This window comes from Eptesicus fuscus, chromosome 5, assembly GCF_027574615.1.
Source record: "Eptesicus fuscus isolate TK198812 chromosome 5, DD_ASM_mEF_20220401, whole genome shotgun sequence".
NCBI lineage: Eukaryota > Metazoa > Chordata > Mammalia > Chiroptera > Vespertilionidae > Eptesicus > Eptesicus fuscus.
The window spans coordinates 93,727,911-93,755,109 of NC_072477.1; the positions used below are offsets into that span (position 1 = coordinate 93,727,911).

At 39.5% G+C, this 27,199-nt stretch overlaps 1 protein-coding gene across 8 annotated transcripts in view; it reads left to right on the forward strand.

The window, feature by feature from the left end:
• The window catches only part of UPF2 (UPF2 regulator of nonsense mediated mRNA decay), a 122,580-nt gene that overhangs the window by 18,922 nt on the left and 76,459 nt on the right, over positions 1-27,199 (forward strand). For 4 of the 8 annotated variants that reach the window (XM_054716578.1, XM_054716579.1, XM_054716573.1 and 1 more), the window contains exons 4-9: positions 582-742; positions 8,462-8,659; positions 16,639-16,659; positions 16,836-16,985; positions 18,514-18,617; positions 26,377-26,462. In XM_054716578.1, coding sequence (XP_054572553.1) covers positions 582-742; positions 8,462-8,659; positions 16,639-16,659; positions 16,836-16,985; positions 18,514-18,617; positions 26,377-26,462 — 720 coding nt within the window. Of the gene's footprint in view, positions 1-581; positions 743-8,461; positions 8,660-16,638; positions 16,660-16,832; positions 16,986-18,513; positions 18,618-26,376; positions 26,463-27,199 lie in introns of all 8 variants that reach the window. The other 4 variants (XM_054716574.1, XM_054716576.1, XM_054716575.1 and 1 more) reach the window with 2 other exon arrangements.

A 27,199-nucleotide genomic window follows, 5' to 3' on the forward strand; every position in this document is an offset into this window, starting at 1 on the left:
GCAGAGTGGAAGAGAAGTTGTGTCCTCTGCTCCTAGAGATGACCTGGGCTTGGTTAAGTGGATTGTTCAGTTAATAGTTGTTACATGGATAAATAACCAGTACTTGCACAGTAAATTAAGAATTGGCTATGTGGAAGATAAGTGCTTTTTCCAAAAGATAATGTTGATTCAAATATTTGTGAATGTTTAAAGATACTGGTTCTACTAGTATAACTTGTTGTTTTTGAAAATGAACTCATTTAGGTTATGTCAGGAGTTATTTTAAGTATTTTTGATTAACTGTGTTTCTGAGGGGAGTATGACTGTAATAAGATTAAATAATTTTTATTTAGTGGCCTAATGTTAAATTTTATGTTTGCAGGCATAATTGTTAATCATACTTATTCTTTGAAGAACCAATGTTAAAATGTAATTGCTTAGGTGAATTGTATACAAATTTTTAGTTTTTAGATATATCTTGAAAATGTTTAATAAAAATATGTTGTCAAAGAATATTGTGGTAATAAGCTTGTGTGATATATGGAACATTACATGATCATATGTATTTTGATAGGATTATCAGTTTTAATTTTTTTTAATAGGCGTATTCTACATTCTAAAGGGGAGCTAAGTGAAGATAGACATAAACAGTATGAGGAATTTGCTATGTCTTATCAGAAGCTGCTGGCAAATTCTCAATCCTTAGCAGATCTTTTGGATGAAAATATGCCAGATCTTCCTCAAGACAAACCAACACCAGAAGGTAAGATATTCTTAAAAACAAATATTATAATTTTTAGTAAGTACTATCACTAAAGGGTATTATTTGCCAGATGTGTATTGAAAATTTAAGCCTTTTACATGCCTTTAAAAATTTGTAAATGTGGTAGTAATAAGACCTAATAACCTTGAAAAACGACTTGAAATGCTCTGCTGAATGTAAAAGGTTTTAAATTTAGAGAATAATAATTAACTCATAATATTATGATGAGTTCCTTTGAATTCTTTTGTAACTAATGTCCTTGGTTTATATCCAAGGGGCCTGTTGTAAACCATACTTGAATTATAGAAAGATTCACTTTATTTACCAAACTAGAGGCCTGGTGCAGGAAAATCGTTCCCTGGGTTGGGGAGGCCCTCAGCCTGGCCTGCTTCCTCTGGCAGTCCAGGACCCCTTGAGGGATGTCCTTCTGCCGGCTTAGGCCGGGGCTCTCACAGTCCAGGACTTCTTGCTCCTTACTGCCCGCCTGCCGGGCTCCTTAGCGCTGCCGTGAGCCTGGCTTCTGGCTGAGCAGCGCTCCCCCTGTGGGAGCACACCACCAGGGACAGCTCCTGCATTGAGCATCTGCCCCTGGTGGTCAGTGCGGTCATAGCGACCAGACGTTTTGCCATTCGGTCCATTTGCATATTAGGGTTTTATTATATAGGATAGGTGATAAAATGCATTTGACCTTTGGAATTCTAGTATATCTATATCCTTGTTTTTAATCTGTTTGTTTTCAATGATATATTATCTTAAATTGTTATTTAACCCTTTGCACTCGCTTGCTTTTTTCATGGAGCTGCTACCGATGCTAACCGTGTTGAGTCACACTCGACATCCGAGTGCGAAAGGTTAAAGCTAAATCTTACCTTGCAGTTTGTGATATAAATTGTTTATGATGATGATGTATTTATTTATTTACTTATTTATAATCCTCACCCAACTAGTGAGGGTATTTTTTTCATTGATTTTTAGAGAGAGTGGAAGGGCGGGGGAGGAAAGAGAGAGAGAGGGAGAGGAAAGAGAGGGAGAAAGACATCAATTTAAGAGAGAGACATGGACTGGTTGCCTCCAGCATGCGCCCTGATTGGGGTTGGGGATTGAACCTGCAATCCAGGTACATGTCCTTGACTGGAAATTGAACCTGAGACCTGCTATGAAGGCCAACGCTCTTATCACTGAGCATGCCTACCAGGGCTGTTTATGATTTATGAGAGGAGTTATTTTTCATATTATTTCAAAGGTGTTTTAAACTTCCTTTTTGATTGTCCTTAAGTTGGTAGGTTCTCTAATATATTGCTCTAACCTGTCACACTAACTACTTGATAAAATAATTATATTTATGTTAGGTAGATAAGTATTAATAAATTAGTTATTTTTTTTGAAATAAATTATTAATCTTAAAACTATCTGGCAATCCTATTTACTTAAAAATTTTAACAGGAAGTATTTGTACAGTGTGTGTATTATGTGCCGTCGAACCAGCTCCAACTCCTGGTGACTCTGAATGAGTGATGTTAAGTGTCTTGTTCTCAACACCCTACTCAGTTCCTATAGACTCATGCCCATAGCTTCTTCTTTTTTTTTTAAACATATTTTTATTGATTTCAGAGAGGGAGGGAGAGGGAGAGAGAGATAGAAACATTAATGATGAGAGAGTATCATTGATTGGCTGCTTTCTGCACACCCCCCATTGGGGATAAAGCCCGCAACCCAGGCATGTGCCTTGACCGGAATCGAACCTGGGAGGGACCCTTCATTCTGCAGGCTGACGCTCTATCCACTGAGCCAAATTGGCTAGGGCCATGGCTTCTTTTATGGAGTCAATTATTTATTTATTTATTTTTTAAATATATTTTTTATTGATTTTTTACAGAGAGGAAGAGAGAGGGATAGAGAGTTAGAAACATCAATGAGAGAGAATCATTGATCAGCTGCCTCTTGCACACCCCCTACTGGGGATGTGCCCGCAACCAAGGTACATGCCCTTGACCGGAATCGAACCCGGGACCTTTGAGTCCGCAGGCCGACGCTCTATCCACTGAGCCAAACCGGTTTCGGCTTATGGAGTCAATTAATCTCATATGTGGTCTTCCTCTTTTCCTGCTGCCTTCTATTTTTCCCAGCACTCTCGTGTTTTCCAAAGCACCCTGCATTCTCATGATGTACCAAAGTAGGGCAGTTTTAGTTTTGTCATTTTTGCTTCCAGTGATGTTTCAGGCTTACTTTGCTCTAGGACCCACTTGTTCATCTTTCTGGCTGTCCAGGTATTGGTAGAGCTCTCCTCCAACACTATATTTCAAATGAATCAGTTTTTTCCTGTCAACTTCTTCATTGTCCAACTTTCTCATCTTTAGTAGTGATTGGGAAGAGAAGGGTGTGGATGACCCTTACCTTTGGTCTCTAATGACACATCTTTGCTCTTGGGGATCTTTCCTAATTCTTCCATTGCTGCCCTTCTGAGTCTCAGCCTTCTTTGATTTCTTGGCTGCAGTCTCCATTTGAATTGATAAGTGAACCAAGGTAAGCAAAATTTTTAACAATTTCAGTGTCTTCATTGTCTACGTTAAAGTTGTGTGTTTTTCTGTAGTCATGATTTTTGTCTTTAATGTTCAAATGCAGTCCTGCTTTGGCACTTTCTTTCACTTCCATCAGAAGTCTTTTGAAATCGTTGCTCCTTTTTGCCAGTAAGATAGTATCGTCTGCATATCTTAAGTTATTGTTATTTACTCTACCAATTTTCATTCCTCCTTCCTCTGAGTCTAGCCCAGTTTTTCATGTGATATGTTCTGCATAGAGATTAAACAAACAGTTAAAATGCAACCTTGTATGACACATTTGCCTCTAGGAGATTATTCTGTCACGATAGTGACTTCCTGTTCAAGATACAGCTTATTCATTAGGACAATCAAATACTGAGGCACACCCATTTCTTTCAGAGCAACCCATAGCTTTTCATGATCAGCACAATCAAAGGCTTTATTGTAGTGTATAAGACACATAGACTAACCTTCTGAAATTCTTTGGAGCACTCTATTATCCAGCAAATTCTTGCAATTAGATCTCAATACCTTTTCCTTTTCTGAATCCATCTTGAACATCTGGCATTTCTTACACCATGTAAGGTAGAAGCCATTATTATTGTACTAGAGGCCTGGTGCACAAAATTTGTGCACTTGGGGGGGCGTCCCTCAGCCCAGATTGTGAGAGGGCGCAGGCCAGGCCTAAGGACCCCACTGGTGCATGATCAGGGCCGGGGAGGGACGCAGGAGGTTGGCCAGCCAGGGATGGACGGTGAGACGGCTCCAGGGCATGTCCGGCCTACCTTGCTCAGTCCTGATTGGCTGGACCCCAATAGCAAGCTAACCTACTGGTCTGAGCATCTGCCCCTTGGTGGTCAGTGCACGTCATAGCGACTGGTCGACCGGTTGGCTGTCTGCCCCCTGGTGGTCAGTACACGTCATAGTGAGCAGTTGAGCGGCCTTAGCATTTCATTAGCATATTACGCTTTGATTGGTTGAATGGCCGACCAGACAACTGAACATTTAGCATATTAGGCTTTTATTATATAGGATCACCTTACACATCACTTTACTTGTGTGGGAAATTTGAACTATTGTTACTGTACTCCTTGGCATCTCCTTTCTTGATGATTGTGCTATACAGTAGGTCCTTGGGTTACGTCAGAGATCTGTTCCTACGGTGCGATGTACCACGATTTCGCCATTAGTCAGAACCCACCCTACATGAGCACCTACATCACTCACATGGAGCACATACACAGCAGTAATGAAGTGAGACAGTAAAAAAAAATTTAAAAGAAAGATAACAATTCCTGACCTTTACTTGTGGTAAATAAATAATAATAAACATAAAGCACATATGTACATACATCGAAATGACGGAACTTTTTTTTTTTTTATAAATAAATGGGAGAAGGCGATGTAACCATGAAATGACGTATGTCGAGTCCGACATAACCCAAGGACTGCCTGTATATTGAATGTTCTCAGTCTGTAGGCCATTTTGTTTTCCATATTGTTGCCATATCTTGTTAGGATTTTAACAGATTTAGCACTTGTGTCTTGAAATAATTCCATTGGTATTTCATTTACCCCTGGTGATGTATTTCTTCTCAGTACACTGAGGGCAACTTTCACTTCACTTTCTAGAATTACAGGTTCTTTCTCATAGTAATCTTCCTCAAAGGTATCTGTCATCCTTTTGTCTCTTCTGTATAGATTTTCAGTATACTATTTCCACCTTCCCTTTTTTCTCTCCTGGCCAGATAGTGATTCCTTGTTGGTTTGTTTAGCATTCCTAATCTACGTTTGAATTTACCTTTAATTTTTTAATCTTCTGGTAGAGAGCTCCTATTTTTCCTTTTTTGTTGTTCTCTTCTATCTCCTTTTCTTTATCTTTTATGTGATAATTGTTGAAAAACTGAATGCTGGATATTAACCCTGCTTTTGTCACCTTTTACTTTTGCCTTTCATTGGTCTCTAACAATTTTTAGTATTTCTTCCATTACCACCTCGATTTTTCCTCTCCTTTTTCTTCCTTCATTGTCTTAATTCTTCCCTAGTAATATTTCCAGTTTCAGTCCACTGTTCTTCTGGTTTTTGGCCAGTGAAGTTTAACAGTGCCATTTTTTTTTTTTTAATGTGGACTTTAAATCCATCAGGCATGTTATTTACATTTTATTTTTTTAGTGCTCTTCTTCACCTTTACTCTGTTTGAAATTAACAGTTCGTGGTCAGTAACACAGTCTGCTCCTGGTCTTGTTTTGGCAGAGAGAATGCAGCTTCTCCTGCTTTCAGTTACGTAGTCTACTTTATTTCTCTATTAGCCATCCCATGATGTCCATTTATACAGTCATCTTTTTGGTCATTAGAAGCATGTGTTTGTTATGGACAAGTTGTAGGTTTCATAGAAATCTACAAGCCAATCTTCTGTTTCATTTCTTAACACCTAGTCCACATTTTTCTGATGACATTTGATTCTGCTTTATCTCCTACTTTTGTGTCTAGTCATCTATAATTGTCAGCATGTCTTGTTTTGGTGTATGATTAAATTCTTCTTGGCTCCTTGTGGTGGCCATCTTGTGGCAGCCATCTTGTGATAACGTTGCGTGCAAGGGCCACCTAGGCTTTTATTAGTATACATTATTATTATTTTTTAAATATATTTTTATTGATTTCAGAGATGAAGGAAGAGGGAGAGAGAGAGATAGAAACATCAATGATGAGAGAGAATCATTGATTGGCTGCCTCCTGAACGCCCGCCACCTGGGCATGTGCCCTTGACTGGAATCGAACCTGGGACCCTTCAGTCCGCAGGCCGATGCTCTATCCACTGAGCCAAACTGGCTAGGGCTAGTATAGATTATTGACTATATTCCATATGCGTACTTTACATCCCTGTAACTGTTTTGTACTTCTATTTTTTATTTTTATGTTTTAAAAAATATGTTCTTATTGATTTCAGAGAGAGGAAGGGAGAAGGAGAGAGAGAGAGAGAAACATCAATGATAAGAGAGAATCATTGATTGGCTACCTCCTGCATGCCCCCTACTGGGGGTCAAGCACAAAACCCTGGCACAACCCTTGCATGTGCCCTCACCATAACCTCCTGGTTCATGGGTCAATGCTCAGTCATTGAACCACATCTGCTGGGCTATTTTGTACTTCTTAATCCCTTTACCTCTTTCACCTCCTCCCCTCTGGCAACCCCCCAGTCCACTTTTTGTGTCTATGAGTCTGTTTCAGTTTTGTTTATTTTCTGACTGGCTTATTTCACTTAGCATAATACCCTCTAGGTCTCTCCATGCTGTTGCAAAGGGTAAAATGTCATACGTTTTTATGGCCAAGTAATGTTCCTTTGTATGTATGTACTACAACATTTTTGTCCACTTGGATTGCTTCCATATATTGGCTCTTGTAAATTATACTGCAATGAACAAAGGGGTGCGTATGGAAGTTGCTTTTTAATTAAGGGTTTATGGTCTCTATGGGGAGATAATCCTATCTAATAAAAGAGTAATATGCAAATTGACCATCACACCAAGACAGAAGATGGCCGCCCCCATGTGGTCAAAGATGGCTGCCCCCATGTGGACACAAGATGGCTGCCACAAGATGGCTGCCACAAGATGGCCGCCATAAGATGGCCAGCAGGGGAGGACAGTTGTGGGTAGTTAGGGGTGACCAGGCCAGCAGAAGAGGGCAATTGGGGGAGACCAGGCCAGCAAGGGAGGGCAGTTGGGGGCGACCCAGGCCTGCAGGGGAGGACAGTTGGGGGGGACCCAGGCCTGCAGGGAGGGCAGTTAGGGGTGACTGGGCCGGCAGAAGAAGGCAGTTGGGAAAGACCAGGTCAGCAGGGGAAGGAAGTTGGGGGGGGGGCAGGACTGCAGTGGAGGGCAGTTGGGGGGAACCAGGCCTGCAGTGGAGGGCAGTTGGGGGGAACCAGGCCTGCAGGGGAGGGCAGTTGCGGGGGACCAGGCCTGCAGGTGAGGGCAGTTGGGGGGGGGGGGGCAGGACTGCAGTGGAGGGCAGTTGGGGGGGGGCAGGCCTGTATGGGAGGGCAGTTGGGGGGGGTGACAAGGCCTGCAGGGGAGGGCAGTTGGGGTGAACCCAGGCCTGCAGGGGAGGGCAGTTGAGGGGGACCAGGCCAGCAGGAGAGGGCAGTTGGGGGGGAACCAGGCCTGCAGGTGAGGGCAGTTGGGGGGTCCAGGCCTGCAGGTGAGGGCAGTTGGGGGTAGGGGGACCAGGCCTGCATGGGAGGGCAGTTGGGGGGTACCCAGGCCTGCAGGGGAGGGCAGTTGGGGGAGGGGTGACAAGGCCTGCAGGGGAGGACAGTTACGGGGTACCCAGGCCTGCAGGGAAAGGCAGTTGAGGGGGACCAGGCCAGCAGGGGAGGGCAGTTGGGGGGGACCAGGCCTGCAGGTGAGGGCAGTTGGGGGGGTCCAGGCCTACAGGCGAGGGCAGTTGTGGGGGGGACCAGGCCTGCATGGGAGGGCAGTTGGGGGGTGTGTGACAAGGCCTGCAGGGGAGGACAGTTGGGGGGTACCCAGGCCTGCAGGGGAGGGCAGTTGGGAGGGACCAGGCCTGCAGGGGAGAGCAGTTGGGAGCCAGCAGTCTGGATTGTGAGAGGGATGTCCGACCGCCCAGTGGGATCGGGCCTAAACGGGCGGTCGGACATCCCCTAAGGGGTCTCAGATTGGAGAGGGTGTAGGCTGGGCTGAGGGACACCCCCCACCCCCCTGCACGAATTTCGTGCACTGGGCCTCTAGTTATGATATAAGAGGATTGGGAGTCATAAAGGCTTAATGGAGAAGGGGAGACTTGAAGCTGGATGTTTTAGAAATGTCTAGGGTTATATATTTTTTATCTTGGTTTTAAGTTTCATGAAGGTAGGCTTAATATATCAAGTGGCTACTTACTCTCATATTAATTGCTTAAAATATTGAAGAGAAAATCATCTTTATCCTATGCTGTCCTCTAATCTGTCCTTGTTTAGAGCTTTATCTAAAACAATTTGTAATTTGATGTTAAAGATGGTTATGTGAATAGTCCAGAGTGCTTATTGATTGAAGAAGTTTCTGTTAGTTGAACACTCAAGATTCATTAGTTAGAAAATTGAAAATGTAAAATATTTTGTGACGTTTTAGCATGCTTAACCTGAAATAGTTTTAATTCTCTGTGATTTATTTTTTTGTAGAGCATGGGCCTGGAATTGATATATTTACACCTGGTAAACCTGGAGAATATGACTTGGAAGGTGGTATATGGGAAGATGAAGATGCTCGGAATTTCTATGAGAACCTCATTGATTTAAAAGCTTTTGTTCCAGCCATCTTGTTTAAAGATAATGAAAAAAGTTGTCAGAATAAAGAGTCCAACAAAGATGATTCTAAAGGTAAATTCTAGAGGACGAATTTTTACATTACGTGCTATAAAAATTAGTTTCAAAATAGTATTCGTAAAAAAATACTTTTTAGTTACTACTTTTTCTTTTTAAAAATATTTTTATTGATTTCAGAGAGGAAGGAAGAGGGAGAGAGAGAGAGAAATATCAATGATGAGAGTCATTGATCGGCTGTCTCCTGAACACTCCCTACTGGGGATCGAGCCCCCAACCCAGGCACGTGCCCTTGACCAGAATTGAACCCAGGATCCTTCAGTCTGCAGACCGATGCTCTATCCACTGGAGCCAAACTGGCTAGGGCTAGTTACTAGTTTTATAATATGAACCTTGACTCATTAGATTAAAGGCATGACAGAATAAAATATGGAATAGAGTTTGATATGCTTTCAATAGTGTCAAAACAATTTAATGTGAAATAATTTGAATATGTTTATTTATAATACAGTGAATTCATGTGAGTTCTTGATAAGATCTAAATTTCCCCTAGTTGGATTGTTAGGGACAGTGTTAGCTCTTTAGTGCTGTTTTAGTGGAATGCTCTTTCTAGGCTAGATATCTCTCTTTGTGAGGAAGAGCTACTTTAGAAAAATTAGAAGTTTTGAGATTATCAGCATGGTGGAAGGTCCTGAATGCCAGTCGTACCATGTTTTCTAAAGGGAATTCTGTGAAACCATAGAAATGAAGAAGAGATGGAAGGGCATGGTGATAGATTTGGAGAGAGAGCAGATAACTTTTTTAAAAGTAATTTCATATTCTGTTGCTTTTATTAGGGAACCCATTTAAAAAATAATAACTAATAATTTTTATTTAATAATAACTTTGTGCCAAATATCATTTTAGCACTTTATAATATACATAAGAATTTATTTAATCCTCATAATAACTCTGAGGCACCTACTGTTATCCCTATTTTTTAGGTAATGAAACTGTGGCACAAAGAGGTTACAGAACTACCCAGGGTTAAATAACTTAACACAGCTAGTAGACTGTCAGTGACTTGTGCTCTTTTTTTTTCTTCTTTTTTTAATATATTTTTATTAATTTCAGAGAGGAAGGGAGACAAAGAGAGAGAGAGAAACATCATTGATGAAAGAGAATCATTGATTGGCTGCCTCCTGCACACCTCCTACTGGGGATTGAGCCTGCAACCCAGGCATGTGCCCTTGACTGGAATTGAACCCAGGACCCTTCAGTCCGCAGGCCAACGCTCTATCCATTGAGCCAAACCAGCTACGGTGACTTGTACTCTTTTAAAAAAATGTCTATCTTTTTATTGATTTCAGAGAGGAAGGGAGTGGGGGAGAGAGAGAGAAACATCAGTGATGAGAGAGAATTATTGATCGGCTGCCTCCTGCACGCTCCCCATTGGGGATTTTACCTGCAACCTGGGCAAGTGCCCGGACCAGTAATTGAACCTTGACCTCCTGATTCATAGGTCGATGCTCAACCATTGAACCACACCGGTTGGGCGACTTGTGCTCTTAATTGCTGTGTTATACTGCTTTTCAAATTATTTTAAGATTAGCAATTTTTGTGTTTTATACTAAAATTAGGAAGTACTATACTTTGCTTTTGATGTATAAATATTATAATACACTAGCTTTCCCGTTGCAGGAAAAATCCTGCAATAGGATTTCCTGCTGCACTCTACCCCGCCTCCGCCCTGCCCTTGTCACCCGCCCCGCCTTCTCCAGCCCACCCGCGTTTCCCTTCGCCCCCGGCCCCGCCTCCGCCCCGCCCTTCTCCTCCCCCCCGGCTTGCTTGCTTCTTCGAAGCTTTACTCCCTTCTGCAGCTCTTGGCTTCTTTGGACGCTGTCTTGATATGCAAATTAGCCGCCATCTTTGTTGGGGTAATTTGCATACTCGTCCTGATTGGTTGGTGGGCGTGGCTTGGCTTGTGGGCGTGGCTTAGGTGTAGCGAAGGTGCAGTCAATTTGCATATTTGTCTATTATTAGATTAGATTAGAGGCCTGGTGCATGAATTCTTGTATGGGTGAGGTCTGGCTGAGGGGCTGATCAGGGCTGGGGCCAGCCGGGGGGAGGGACCACAGGAAGTTGGCTGGCCAGCCCTGCCCCGCGCAGTGCGCCTCATAGCGACCTGTCGTTCTGGCTGCTTAGGATTTTATATATATAGATACGTCCAAAACATTTCATCATTCCAGTACCCATTAACCCTTTGCACTCGCTTGCTTTTTTCTCGATTCCTTTATTCTACTTGGGATTTAATTTTTTAAATAACCCAGATTTTACAAAGCGCAGCAGTAGAATAAAAAAAACTGGAGTTTCTTTTCATACAAACTTATTTATTTGGATTTTTTTATATTTCAAATTATTGATACATTCAATAACCGTCACACTCGACATCCGAGTGCAAAAGGTTAAGCAGTTTCTTCCCATTCCTCGCTTCCTCCAACCGCTGATATCTACCAATTTGCCTTTTGTGTCTATGAATTTATCTATTTTGAATATTTTATATAACTTATAACTTGGAATCGCACAATGTGTGTCCGCTTATGTCTATTTTTATTTAATATCATGTTTTGGGGGGTATATCCACATTGTGCCTTTACAAGTACTCCATTTCTTTTTATGGCTGAATTATATTCCATTGTGTGTGTATACCACAATATATCCATTCATCCATTGGTGGATTTTTTGCACTGTTTCCATAGTTTGGCTATTGTGAATAGTGCTGCTGTGTATACATTCTTGTTTGAGTCACTGTTTTCAGTTTGTTCACTATATACCTAGGTATTGAATGGTGGTGTCATATGGTAATCTGTGTTTAACTTTCTTGAGGAACTGCCAAACTTTTCCACAATGACTATTTTACATTTTTATAGCAACATACAAGGGTTCAAGTTTCTCCATATCTTCACCAACATTTGCTATTGTCCAGTTTTCTTTTTGATTATAGCCATTCTTATGAGTGTGAAGTGGTACTTCATTGTAGGTTTTTTTTTTTAATATATTTTATTGATTTTTTACAGAGAGGAAGGGAGAGGGACAGAGAGCTAGAAACATCGATGAGAGAGAAACATCGACCAGCTGCCTCCTGCACACCCCCTACCGGGGATGTGCCCGCAACCAATGTACATGCCCTTGACCGGAATCGAACCTGGGACCTTTCAGTCCGCAGACTGAAGCTCTATCCACTGAGCCAAACCGGTTTCGGCTTCATTGTAGTTTTGCTTACATTATTCTGATGATTAGTGATGTTGGACATCTTTTCATATGTGTGTTGGCCATTTGCATATCTTCTTTGTAGAAATGTCTATTTGCCTGTTTTTTAATTGGCGTGCCTTTTTAGTGTAAGAATTTTTTTATATATTCTGAATACCAAACCCTAATCAGATACATAGCTTGCAAATATTTTTTCCCATTGTAAAGATTGTCCTTTTACTTTCTTTTTTTTAAAAAAAATATATTTTATTGGTTTTTTACATAGAGGAAGGGAGAAGGATAGCGAGTTAGAAACATCGATGAGAGAGAAACATCGACCAGCTGCCTCCTGCACACCCCCTGCTGGGGTTGTGCCCGCAACCAAGGTACATGCCCTTGACCGGAATTGAACCTGGGACCCTTGAGTCCGCAGGCCGACGCTCTATCCACTGAGCCAAACCGGTTTCGGCTTTACTTTCTTGATAATATTCTTTGATACAGAAAAGTGGTTTTTATTTTAATGTATACTTAACTTTTTAGAGCAGTTTTTGCTTCACAGAAAAATTAAATGGAAAGTGCAGAGTTCTCATTTTCCCCCACCCCATACAGGCACAACATCCTCCACTGTCCCATATCAGCATATCATTACCAAAACACAAAGGTTTTTAACTTAAATTTTTAAAAAAAGGATTAGTTTTGTCCTTTGGTGCTTGTTAGGATTGCTAATTAGAAGAACAGTAAAACAATTTCTTTTATAACATTCTTCTTCACAATCTTAAGTTAAAATACATTGAATCCTAAAATTAGGCGTTTTTTTGAAAAAGATAGTGGGGTCTTACAGTGAGAGAACCTTACAAGAGGCCCTTGTGGTACTTTGAAATATTAAAACCTCTTGATTGATCTCAAAGATAGTTTTATCTTAAGGTAATTACTTTATACTTTATGAAGAGTAGTATTGAAATATTTCAAGTATTTAAAAAAGTAAAAGGAATAGAATATTTTATAAAATACTCATTTTAGATAACTGTTATGTAGTTTGTCAGTTAAAATTTAAAAAAAGATATTTCCACATATATACTGTTGAAGCCTCCCCCTACCTACTGTAAGGACTAGCTCCTACAATATTAGTCACCTCGATATTTCTTCCAGTTTTAAGAGTTTGAAAAAGTATGATTTCTGCTATGTCTGGGTTTTTCCCTATCATGCAAGTTTGACTTGAAGGGTTCTAATATTTATTTCTCTTTCAGGAAGTGAGTTCAGGGACTCAGTCTCTCTTGTGAGACCAGGTACTGAGTACCACAGTAGAGACAAATATGAGCATAGTATCTCTATACTTATATTCACACTAGAGGCCCAGTGCACGAAATTCGTGCATGATAGGGTCCCTAGCGGCTGCGGCCTTCCTTTATTCTGTGCTGCCCCCTGGTGGTCAGTGCATGTCATAGTGAGTGATTGAACTCCCGGTCGGTTGAACTCCCAAGGGGACACTTTGTATATTTAGGCTTTTATATATATAGATTGTTGGGACTCAAAGAATTATAATTTGAAGCAGATAGGAATAGGGCTGTAAAAAAAAGTACAAAGTACTGTGACAAGACAGTGGAGTCATTTCACATGGAGGTCAGATAAAACCTTATAGAAGAAATAGATGGACCTTTGTGACAGACTTTGAAGCTTGACTTGGATTTTGATGAGATTTGGGGGTGGGCCCTTCTTTCCTAGATTAATATTGTACATCTTTAGTATCTCTCTCTTGTATATTTTTCTGTTTCCTTGATTCATGTCAACCCTGGATAAACTTAGTCATCGACCATATTGGTTTCTGTATCCAAATTGTTGAGATCTTTTAAAGATTATAAATTAGATAGGTTGATAACTTGATAAATTTGTGATCACCAATCTCAACCAGGTTCTCAACACTGCATGGAAACTTGACAGCATATCTGTCTTCAACTCACTCTTTCATGCTGCATAACACATTTTTATTCTTTCTCTAGTTTTCTGTTTCCTTCCTTAGCAAAAGATTATGCATGATACACTACATCGTAGAGAAGGTAGGAACTATCAGACAGTTCTCTGCTGATATTTATAAATCCACCTGCCTTATCTATAATAATAAAAATATAACATGCTAATTAGACCGGACGACCTTCCGGACAAAGTCAGGGCTGAGAGAGAAGCGTGGGTCCCGGGTGCCTGCTGGCGGCTGGAAGGAAGTCCGGGTTCCGGGTGCCTGCTGGAATCTGGAGGGAAGCCTGGGTCCTGGGTGCCGGAGGGAAGCTGGTTCCAGCAGCCAGGGAAAGGAAGACCTATTCTTGCACAAATTTTGTGCATCGGTCCTCTAGTTACTTAAATAATGTTTCTTCCTTGGGTGATATGGTGAACTTTTACATCTATCAAAGGCCAGTCCATTTTCTTTCTTTGAGTCTTGTCTCTCTCTTTCTCCTGAACCCTGTGTAATCCATTATCCCTTTTCTATGTCTTTAGTATCAATTTTTCTCACTTTCTCTCTCTGTCTCTACTGGATCCCGACCTTAGTATACAAACATTTTCTCATCTTTTAAAAACAAAACAAAACAGATAAAATCAAATAGTGAATACTTTGAAACCCCCTGGGCCTCTACTCTTCTTAGAGCTCTTTGAGTCCTCTTGAAAGAATTGGCTATACATGGAGTCTTCACTTTCTTACTTCCTCGTTCTCCAATTCATTCCAATCTGACTTAAACACCACCTCTACCCAAAGTTACCAATTATTTTTATGATGCTGTATCTCTAGGGCAATTCCCAGTCTTTGTGTCATTTGATCTCAAGCCATTCAAGTTTACTGCTTTCTTTTTGGATAATTTCTTCCCTATGGCTTCTGTGATACTAAACCCTCCTGATTTTTCTTTGTATTTAACTTGGGCTTCCACTTTCATATATCTGTTAAATTCCAGTGTTTCTTAGGATCCAGTGGAAGAAGAGGGAATAGTCAGTTTAATAATCAAGTCTACTAATTTAATCTCTTTTTAAAAGATATATATTTTTATTGATTTCAGAGAGGAAGGGAGAGGGGGAGAAAGAGACAGAAACATCAATGATGAGAGAATCATTGATCGGCTACCTCCTGCAAGCCCCACATTGGGATTCAAGCCCGCAACCTGGGCATGTGCCCTTGACTGGAATCGAACCTGGGACCCTTCAGTCTGCAGGTTGACGCTCTATCCACTGAGCAAAATCGGCTAGGGCTAATTTAATCTCTTAAATGTACCTCAGATGTACTTTATATTTACTGCTACTATTCTAGTCTAAGCTACCATCATTTCTTATCCTCCTACCTGGCTGCCCTGTGTTTGCTCTTGCTCCCTCTATGCATTCTAAAACATGATTTTTACTCTTCTACCTAATACTTTTTAATGACTTTACATTTATTTGGAGTATAATGTAAACTTAACATTGTCTCGAGGACCCTGCATAGTTTGGTTAGAGTCTTCCTCTTGCCCGGACGGTGTGGCACATTGGTTGAGCATCGACCTGTGAACCAGGAGGTTACAGTTTGATTCGGGGTCAGGGCATATCAAACTGATCCCCAGTAAGGGCTGTGTAAGAGGAAGCCAATCAATGATTCTCACCATTGATGTTTTTATCTCTCTCCCTCTCCCTCCCCCTCTTAAATTAATAAAAACATATTTAAAAAAAAAGTCTTCCTCTCCAACTGTATCTGCTAATGCATTGCTCTTTTTTCTCCTTTTCAAAAAGTCTGTGTAACAGCCAGTCTTCTTGCTTCATGGCCTTATGCATTGTTCTACTTTCTGCTTGCAATCCTCTCCTCACTATACCCCACTTGACTCTCAAGTGCATATTGGTTTAATTTCCTCAGATAGACTGTGCATTTTTTGAGAACAAAGGTCAGATTTTAAGCTTTTTCTGAATGTTGAATAGTTTAGTATCGTTCTGAATACATAGTGGCTAGTCAGCAAATGTTGGTTTTTGATAATCAGACATCAGGGAACACTAGAGAATGAGTATATGCGCCATATGGGCAGGGTTTTTGTCTTGGTGCTAAGGACACTAAGCATGTAGTAGGATTTTAAATTTTAGTTGAATGAAAGGAAGAGTGAATGAGAAGATATTAGTCTGTCTCCATTTAGAAGCAGCAAAACCAGTCTATACTAGAGTTTTGATTCTCTCAAATATGATATGGTATTAAGTATCAGTAAAACATTTCTGCTTTCAGTGCAGAAATTATGTGATTGGAAGACTGTAAGAGAAGATGAGGCTGAGAAATGTAACAATTTCATTTATACTGTAACTTCATCACTCTTAAGCATAAATTCTTGAACACAGGATTTTTTGTTTTTTTATTTATGAAAATTTCAAAGTAAGTCTAATGTAGTAAACTGAGCAGTAATTGTCAACATTATGCCAATCTTGTTGATTAGGTTCAGTTTCTTTTTGTTATCCTCGCTATTCATTTAGTTTTTTAATAATTTCTGGACATTTTGTTTTGTTGCAATTTTTTTATTTCCCCTAACTCCTGACATCTAAATTATAAGGATATTTTCCTAATTGGTCTCTCTATATACTATTTTTTTCTGTCTTTCAATATTATCTTGTATATTGTTGGTAAGTTAATTTTCATATTACATCACATTTAAATGTTATTCTCATGACCCAGCAAAGGTTATACTGCATAAAAGAAAAAGTCTGAACTCATCTTAGAGTTTGAGACCCTCCTTAACCTGAGTTTACTTTATCTAATCAACTTTATTTCCCCCTCATCTTTACCACAAATCCTCATACGTGTATGTCTCCATCCATCCATTTAGAAGTTATGGTCTTGCTTCTTAGTGAGCATATGTGTCTTATAAAATATGAATATATTAAATTTATACTCAAATGTTGCCAGGTATATATGTAGATTCTAAGACAAATAATGGAAATTTTGTGAATTTTTATCTTTTTTTGAAGCAGAATTTCAATATGACTTTTAATTCAGAGACTGTGATTCTTTGTCTTTAAGCAGAGGCAAAAGAACCTAAAGATAATAAGGAGGTATCAAATCCTGATGATTTAGAACTTGAGTTGGAGAATCTAGAAATTAATGATGACACTTTGGAGTTAGAGGGTGCAGATGAAGCTGAAGATCTGACAAAGAAACTTCTTGATGAGCAAGGTAAGCATTATTTTGCCGAAATTTTAAATTAGTTTTTCTACCCAAAGCTCTAGCCTAAGAATGTGGATCTTTACTCATTATTTCCTGTTTTCCTTTTGTTTCCAAACTATCATTGCTTCAGAATTTGACTTAGATCTGAAACATTGTATGTTCCAGTTTGTATGACTGTAAGCTTTAATGATCATTTAAATTCTATCTTAATAGATGTTTCTTATGCTTCTCTACTTCCTAGCATTATTCTGAATTTATTTTAATTCTATAATATAATCTTTACAATCCTATATAATAAAAGGCTAATATGCAAATCGACCGAACCGTGAAATGATTGTTTGCTATGACACTCACTCACCACTAGGGGGCAGATGCTCAACACAGGAGCTGCCTCCTGGTGGTCAGTGCGCTCCCACAGGGGGAGTGCTGCTCAGTCAGAAGCTGCTCATGGCTGGCAAGTGCAGCAGCGGTGGTGGGAGCCTCTCCTGCCTCCACAGCAGCACTAAGGATGTCTGACTGCTAGCTTAGGCCAGCTCCCTGCAGGGAGTGGGCTTAAGCCATCAGTTAGACATCCCCTAAGGGCTCCCAGACGGTGAGTGGGCGCAGGCCGGGCTGAGGGACCCCCCCCCCTCCAGTGCATGAATTTCATGCACCAGGCCCCTAGTCTTAATATAAATGTATCTGAGAGTTATTCAAAATGGTTGAGAGATAGCCCTGGCCGGTGTGGATCAGTGGGTTGGGTGTCATCTCATGCACTGAAATGTTGCTGGTTTGATTCCCAGCCAGGGCACCAAAAAAATAAAATAAATTAAATAAAATAGTTGAGAGATAAAAGACAACTAGTAGATCAGTTCATCTGTGATCATTTTATCTGTATTTATAATTGAGTAATGTTTTATATTCAATAATAATAAAAAATTGTTTTATTATTTAGGATTCTTTATTTAGAAGGTTATCTTCTGTTATATTACTTTTCTCTCTATTGGCTTCATTGTTTACTGCTGCAGATTTTCTTTCCCGGTGTCATGAATAGAGGGTGGGTGCCTCATGCTCAGATCATACCAGCTAGTGACATAAAGGGAAAGAGATTTTCTCCACTGTCTGTATAAGTGTCATGGAAGGACTTAGCTGGTGACCCAGGGGAAATGGAGGTGTCCTGTGATCTGGCAGCACCTTTCCCCATCAGAATCCCATGGACTTTCTTCAAAAGGCAGCAATGAGAGTGCTGTTAATTGAAGACTCGCAGGAAGGGATGCTTGGTAGATAAAAGTAACAGATTTACCATAAAACTACATGCAATTTATGATTAATACTTTGTGTCTAATGCAAAAGTTTGTCAGTTTATTGTTGATATATGAAAGGATGTAGTGACTTGGGGTTGTGATTCTAGAGATACTCAAACTTTCTAGGGCCAAATCTCAAAAAAATGCTTCATTTTTTTCATTGGTAAGAAAAGTGCTCTAGATTATCTATTTCCCAAATAACTAATAATTGCATATTTTTATTCTTATATTGCTTCTGTATTTTTTAAACCTAGAACAAGAGGATGAAGAAACCAGCACTGGATCTCATCTGAAGCTCATAGTAGATGCTTTTCTACAGCAATTGCCCAACTGTGTGAACCGAGATCTGATAGACAAGGTATGATTGTCTCAGTATAACTTTACTGAAGCACATACACCATGTAGGATAACTCTAATTAATAATCTCTGCAGTTTTTGGACTATTTTAGCTATAGAATGAACCATTTCTTCAAATGGGATCTTTTTTTCTTTTTTTTAAAATATATTGTATTGATTTTTTACAGAAAGGAAGGGAGAGGGAGGGGGATAAAGAGTCAGAAACATCGATGAGAGAGAAACATCGATTCAGCTGCCTCCTGCGCACTCCCTACTGAGGATGTGCCTACAACCAAGGTACATGCCCTTGACCGGAATTGAACCTGGGACCATTCAGTCCTCAGGCCGACGCTCTATCCACTGAGCCAAACCAGTCAGGGCTCAAATGGGATCTTATATTGGTATCCAAAATAAACACATAAATTTGGAGCCAATCTGTAGATGTTCAGTTTGGAAGTGGAACTGTCCCTAAAATCCTGTTTGCTTGACACCTCATCACATAGGGACCCCACAGTTTGGAAAGTAGAACAGAAACTTTTAAAAGCTCTGTAGAGTACTGCTGTCTTCCTAGGCACTTAATGGGGGTCTATAAGGTCAAAACTCTTTTCATACTAATATTAAGGTTTTTGTTTTTTTTTCCTTTTTCACTGTTTTCAATATTTACAAAAATGATTATGGATAAAGCCGCTGACATTTTTACACAAATCAAAATGAAGTGGTAGTAAGCTGTACTCGTAGCCCTTGTAGTCTTTGCTGCCATGCATTTGAATTTTTAAAAAAATGTCACTTTCACTTAAGAATCTCCTTGATGAATCCATACAAATTAGTGCTTTTATTTCATTTCAACTTTTGAGTACCTGTCCTTCTAATCTGACAAAATGGGAGGACAGGTAAAGCACTTCTGCTTTCTTAAAGTTGTCTGGGAAAAACAACTTATGTTTGAGTTGCAAGCTGAACTAATTTTTTTTTTTTCATAGAATACCATTTTTACTTGAAAGAACTGATGGAAGAACTGTGATTATTTTTTCCATCTTGGGTGTTTAGCCGACACTTTCTTTTTTTTCTCTTGTTTTTTTTTAAAGATTATGATAAGATTCTGTTTGTAATCACGATGACCATTAAAATAATCTTGTATTCCACTCCAAAAATTTCTGAAAGGATTGGAATAGATGTCAAAGTCACTCATTGCCTATAGTTAATGATGTTTAGAATTGGATATGTTATTTGAAACAGACTAAAACAGAATGGGTAGATCAGTAAAATTTTATTGATATCAAGAAAACAATATAACTCGTAAGTTATCCAATGATAAGTAATGTAATCATCTAATTCAAAGTGGATTGTAGTCCATCAATTTATAAGCTTTTCTTAGTTTAATTTCCCAATCTATTTTGTTAAAATACTCAGAATGGCCCTAACCAGTTTGGCTCAGTGGATAGAGCGTTGGCCTGAGGACTGAAAGGTACAAGTTCGATTCTATTCAAGGGCATGTACCTGGGTTGCAGGTTCCTTCCCGGCTGGTGCCCTGGTTGGGGCACATGTAGGAGGCAACCAGTCGATGTGTTTCTATCACATTGATATTCCTCTCTGTCTTTCCCTCTCTCTAAAAATCAATGGGAAAATATCCTTCAGTAAGGGTTAAAAAAAAACAAAACTCAGAATAGCTGACAATTTTCTAACATGAACAAGATGAATCTTACACTTCAAGTAAAACAACTAAAAGTATTTATTGCCAACGAACACATTCGAGTTGTCAACAAAAATTAGAATTTTGGAAAACTTAAGTCCACTACCATAAACTTGACAGCTTCCCAGTTGTTTTCTGAGGAGACTTTATCCATGAGATTTTTCTGATAGGTATGGTGGTGATATTAAATAATGTAATTTAAAAATAGCATGTATGTATTTGGAAGACCAGCATAACTCAGTGAACCATTGTTCTGAGTGATCAATGCACAATGCTAACCAAGTCTTGCTTGGTTGTTAAAGATCCACTCCCAGTGCAAGGTAGATTTTAATCCTACAGCATGGAAATTTGATAAGATTTCAGATTCCACATTTCTCCTAACCCTTAGGAACCTACCACTTATCAAAGACTATTTAGAAATCCCGAAAAGGATATTAAAATTCACCTCTTTTCCCAGCTATATATATGTGTAAAGTTGGATTTTCTTCATATAGTTCAGCTAAACACATCACAACAGATTGCATGCATAATAGATATCAGACTTGTTATCTTCTAAAAGAGTGCCACTCATCTGTCCGTAAATTTTTATTTTATTTTTATTTTAGTTGTTTTTAAATATGTCTTTTATTGACTTGAGAGACAGAGGAAGGGAGAGGGAGAGAGAGAAACATTGATGTTAGAGAGAAACATTCATCTGGTGCCTCCTGAACGAACCCTGACCAGCGATCGAGCCCACCACCTGGGTATGTGCTTTGATGGGGAATTGAACTGGAGACCTTTTGGTACGCAAGATGGTGCCTAACCAACAACTGAGCCACACTGGGCAGGGCAACATTTTTTTTTTTTTTTTAAATTTAGTTATTTCCAAAAACTGTTAACAGCTAATAGGTTTATTGGTATTTTTAAGTGAATTGGTAAATTTAAAGTTTCTCAGTTTTAATTTCTAACCGTAAATGCCAATAAATATAAGCCACATAAATGAAGTTCTCTCAGGTCCTGAATAATTTTTTGTTGTTGTTCTTAATCCTTACCCGAGGGTATTTTTTCCATTGATTTTTAGAGAGAGTAGGGTTGGGGATGTGGGGGAGAAGAGAGAGAAACATAGATTTTAGACACATTGATTGGTTGTCTCTCACACACACCCCAACTGGGGCTGGGGATTGAACTTGCAATCCACGTATGTGCCCTTGACCAGGAGGAATTGAACCTGTGACCCTTTGGTGCGAGGGCTGACATTCTCACCACATAGAAACACTGGCCACCTTGGGTTTTTAATAATTTTTAAGTGCATAAAAGGCTCTTGAGACCCAAAGCTTGGAAATTGTTGCTTTAGGCCGTGTTTTTGTCAAAGTGTAATGTAATCTTTTATCTTTTTTCCCCCCTCATAGCGTTTTGAGGGTCCCCTGTAGAGAACTACAGAAGTTAGGTTATTTTTTACTTTTGGTTTCTGCATCTCTTCTTCAGATAATTTAGATGTATTTCAATAACTATTTATATAATCAAACAGGCTTTAAACTCTAAATTGCCTTACTTTTTGCATTGATTACATCAATGTTTTCAAAACTGTAATTACAGATTTATTTCAGTTTTAGGTAGTCTAGCCCAGCTGGATGGCTCAGCTGATTGTACACCACTAAGGTTGTGTGTTTGATCCCCAGTTAGGGAGGGTACGGGAGGCAACCAATCAGTGTTTCTCTTGCACATCGATATTTCTCTTTGACCCTATATCTGTCTCTAAACAATCAATAAAAATATCCTCAGGTGAGGATTAAAAAAAAAAAGAAGCCTTTTTTTTTCTTTCTTTTATAGAGTATATCAGAAACCACCTCTTAAACAATTGTTTATTTTTCCAAGTTTGGAATATGACTAAATCTTTTCCCTGCTAAATTTTAATTTATTTATTGCATATAAATAGAGGATGAAAGAGAAATACCTTGATACTCCTGCTCCACCTCCCAAAGTCCATTTTGAGTACCATAATGAAAGCTGAAAGTGGGAAAGATGTCATCAGTTTTGTATGTTAGTAGCAATATTGTTATGAATCTTTATTGGAAAGTATCCGTATTAAGTGCTGTGGCCAATAATAGCCATATATTAAATTCTAAGTTAGCTTTCTGAGGGTCAAGTGAAAAATAGGGAGCCACTCTTCCCTGTTGGATTGGACCCTGGTGGATTCTTCTGGGAGTCAGCTTTCTCATGACAGGAATTTCTTCCATGTATGTTGTCAAAGGTCCAAATGGCTTAAGAGGGAAAAGTATTTGGGAAATAGGTAGAAACATCTAAGAATTTTTTGAACTCCATAATTAAGGTAAACTATATAACCCAAAATGAAGATTTCTTTTAGGTCACTTGGTAATGCTTATTTCTGCATGCATTTGATGATCAGAATAATTTGTTTTTACTTCATAAAAAAAAAAAAAGGTGTTGAGAACTTTCTTTCATTTACCTAAAACATTTTGAAACAAGTTTTTGAAAAACTTTTTATTGAGTTGTCAAGCAGCAGTTGTAACCAAGGCATCTCTTTTGCTTTCATTTCTCCCCATAGGGCAGAACCAGTTAAATAAATCTAAGAGTTAATATACATGTGAAGCTTTTTTTTTTCTTTTTAAATTTCTTCAGGTTATTAATTCTGGCAGTTTTCTCACTCCTGTAGTCGTTGACCTGACACATTTATTGAACACCTATTGTGTGTACCAGGCATTGATACACTTTACGAACTTTTAATCTGTGGAGAGTTTTGAACATTATACTGGTTTTCTGTTTGTTTTTCATCTAACTGGCCTTTCATTATTATGGTAGGAGAAGTGTTTATTGACTAATCTATTTTTATAAAATTTAGAGTACATATATATTTAAAAGATAATGTCTAAAATAGTTATTGAAGTACTTTTTATTTTTTGTGTTTCCTAATTATGTTGAAACCTAGGCCATTATTAGTCATTAAAATTTTTTTAAAATATACTTTTCAAAGATGTTGATATGCAAGTTGTTTTTTCTTTTTTCTTTAGGGGTGTGTGTGTGTGTGTGTGTGTGTGTGTGTGTATGTGTGAAGTTTTCTAGTTTTCTGAGTACATGACCCTTGGGATTTTTATTAGTAGATTCAGAATTTTTAATTTGAGTGAATTGCTTGAATTTTCAGTTTTTCTTTGTTATTCTCATTAACTATAATCTTTAATGTTATAAAATGTAAACTTCAGTGACATTTATTACATTTCCTTTATAAGCAGAAGAAAAAATTAAATAGATTTTGCTCTCTTGACTAATATTGATCTAAAGTTTTAGTCTTGGTGGATATTTTCAATGTGAGCTAGTTTCCTAAGTTTAAACATTATCAATTTCAGTTGTGCTATTTATTTCATCAAAAGTTTTAACCAAATGGGAGGTGTTTTATTATATTATCATCTACAGTAAAGAATAGAAATCCAGTGCAGCTACAGGAGGGTGTCAGGGAGCTACTGGCTACTACTGGGGGGTGGAGAGCTACAGGAGGTGGCAGGGCAGCAAGCTATGCGGCGGGGGGTGGGGGGTGCGGGGAGCTACAGGAGGGTGGGTCAGCGGGCAGAGAGCTACTGGAGGGCGGCAGCGAGCTACTGGCCAGCTACTGGCGTATGGATTCGTGCGCCGGGCTACTAGTATGTATGTAAGTTCTTTGATTGATCTTTTCTTCCCGCCCGCCCCGCCCCCCCTCCCCCTCCGACTTCCCCTAGATTATTTTTAAAAATATATATATTTTATTGATTTTTTTACAGAGAGGAAGGGAGAGGGAGAGAGAGTTAGAAACACAGATGAGAGAGAAACATCCATCAGTTGCCTCCTGCACGCCCCCTACTGGGGATGTGCCCGAAACCAAGGTACATGCCCTTGACCTGGAATGGAACCCGGGACCCTTCAGTCCGCAGGCCAACTCTCTATCCACTGATCCACACCGGTTAGGGCTCCCCTAGATTCTTTAGTCTGTTCCATCTTTCTGTCTCTGGATTTATTTTGTTCTTTTACACAAATATTAGATGTTAGACATGTTGATGAAATATTGAACGTATTTTTGTTATTAAAATATAGAACAATGAAGTACTATACTAAATAACAGGTGTGGGTATCCTCTCTAATAAAATGGTAATATGCAAATTAACCATCACTCCGCTACATAAGCCACGCCCACCAGCCAAGCCACGCCCACCAGCCAATCAAGGCGAGTATGCAAATTAACCCCAATCCAAGATGGCTACAGCCACAGAGAGCAAGGTTTCCCAGGTAACAGAGTAAGCCAAGCTTTCCATAGCAGTTGCAGGCCTAAGCCTCCACTCAAGCTACAAAGTTTCAATTATAGAAGGTAAACAAATTCAAACAAATGGCGGCAGAATGGAGCTTGAGAGAGCAGGCCAGGGTTGCCAGTGGCAACAGGGGAAGCAAAGCTTTCCGCACACCCTGGCCGGGCTCACCCGCTTAAGGCTACAAAGTTTCAATTGTAGAAGGTGAATTAACTGCCACAGAAATGGCTGCCGCCCCGGAGGGAACAGCAGGCTTGGCTCCGCTCCAGGCTACTAAGTTTCAATTGTAGAAGGAAAATAAATTCCAGATACCAGGGCCTCCCCTTGGGTTGCCAGGGGGCGTGGCCGGCCTGCAAACCACCACAGGCCCCTCGCTCAGGCCGCCCCACACCCCAAGGGAACCCCCACCCTTATCTGTGACACCCTTCAGGGCAAACCAGCTGGCCCCCACCCGTGCACCAGGCCTCTATCCTATCTAATAAAAGAGTAATATACAGATTGATCATCACTGCAACACACAATATAGCTGCCCCCATGTGGACACAAGATGGCCAGCAGGAGAGGGCAGTTGGGAGGCACCCAGCCTGCAAGGGAGGGCAGTTGTGAGGGACCAGGCCTGCAAGTGAGGGAAGTTGAGAGGGACCAGGCTTGCAAGGGAGGGCAGTTGGAGGTGATCAACCCTGCAGGAGAGGGCAGTTAGGGGTGACCAGGCCGGCAGAGGAGGGAAGTTGGGGGCAAACAGGCTGGCAGGGGAGCAGTTAAGCATCAACCAGGCTGGCAGCGGAGTGGTTAGGGGGTGATCAGGCTGGCAGGCAGAAGCGGTTAGGGGCAATCAGGAAGGCAGGCAGGCAAGCAGTTGGGAGCCAGCAGTCCTGGATTGTGAGAGGGATGTCCAACTGCCCGTTTAGGCCCGATCCTGGAGATCAGGCCTAAACGGGCAGTCGGACATCCCTCCAGGAGTCCCAGATTGGAGTGGGTACAGGCTGGGCTGAGGGACAACCCCCCGCCGTGCACTAATTTCGTGCACCGGGCTTCTAATTTATTATAGTCCTGTGATATGGTTTGTTTAATTAAGTTACTAAATCTGATTGCTGACCCTGAACCTTTCAGTCATTGTTGAGGCACTTACTCTTACATGTTCCTTGGAATAATCTATGCCAGTGGTCGGCAAACTGCGGCTCGCGAGCCACATGCTGCTCTTTGGCCCCTTGAGTTTTTAGCAAAGGCCAGCTTAGGAGTACCCTAATTAAGTTAATAACAATGTACCTACCTATATAGTTTAAGTTTAAAAAATTTGGCTCTCAAAAGAAATTTCAATCGTTGTACTGTTGATATTTGGCTCTGTTGAGTTTGCCGACCACTGATCTATGCCTATCTCTCTTACCTACTTTATCTTTATTCCTTTTTGATTATCTGGTTTAGTATTAGTAATTTATTTGGCTCCTGGTAACTGTTCTTGCAGAAAGCTTCTGATATCAACATTGATTTTTTTAACTTGAATGAGGTTAAAGCATTGATTGTGCATTTAATGTAATTATTTGCCAAACATTGCATGATCATCAATCTACCCACTCAAAGTTCTTTTTCTAACAATAGGTTGCAATTTAAAAGTTTATGAAACATGTATTTTGAGATAACATAAGGACAGAGGAGTTTAAGCTCAGTGATCTTTTAGTTTGGATATGCTTACAATACTAGTGTTTTAAAACCATTTGAAACATTTAGGAACAAGTGGAAATCCATTGTAGTATCCAGGGTTTCTGTTTTTAGTAGCTAAATGAAGATTTTTTTTTTTTTTAAGAAAAAGTTTGCTTTTTCTCCTATAGGCAGCAATGGATTTTTGCATGAACATGAACACAAAAGCAAATAGGAAGAAGTTGGTACGGGCACTCTTTATAGTTCCCAGACAAAGGTAGGTATTTTTTTTAAAATAAAGAGTAATTTGTTAGTGTTTTTACTTGAGTGATGATTGTAAGATCAAAGTTTTTATTTAGTTACTTCTTTAAAAATATTCCTTGTCAACAGACATTATTACTATAACTTGTTTCTCATTGATTTTTGTTCTTTTTGTCATTAGCTCTAAGTGGAAATATTTCTTCTGATGCTTTCCTATTATTTTAAGAGAAAATATAACCTATTTTAAGAGAAATGATAATCTTTGCTAGAAGCAGTTGGTTTACATTTTTGCTTCCGAGGAGAAAAAATATAATAAATGGTATATAAGTTTTTTTGGAGAGTTTTATTTTGTGTAAAGATTACACTAATTGAGTGTGTTCAGTTCTTGCTGTTGTATTTTAATGAAAAATTTCAAGTTATTTTGTAATTATGACAGTTTAGAATTGGAAGTCACATTAACATGTGTTGCTGAGAATTCAAGTAGTATATTCAATTGTGTGCGTTATGCTTATAGAGAATTCTAATGCTCTAAATTACACTAAATTTAATGCCTTACTTCATCTGCAAATTTCAGGACTACTTATAGATTATTCACCTTAGGAACTTGGAGAAGATTTATTTCTGTTTATTCAACAATAAATTATTAAAGAATTTTGTTAAATATTATGATGACTACATATAACATAGCCAAGATAAATACAAAAGATAAGAATTCTAAGGGATTTTACTAAAGATTTCTTAAGCAAGATTTTA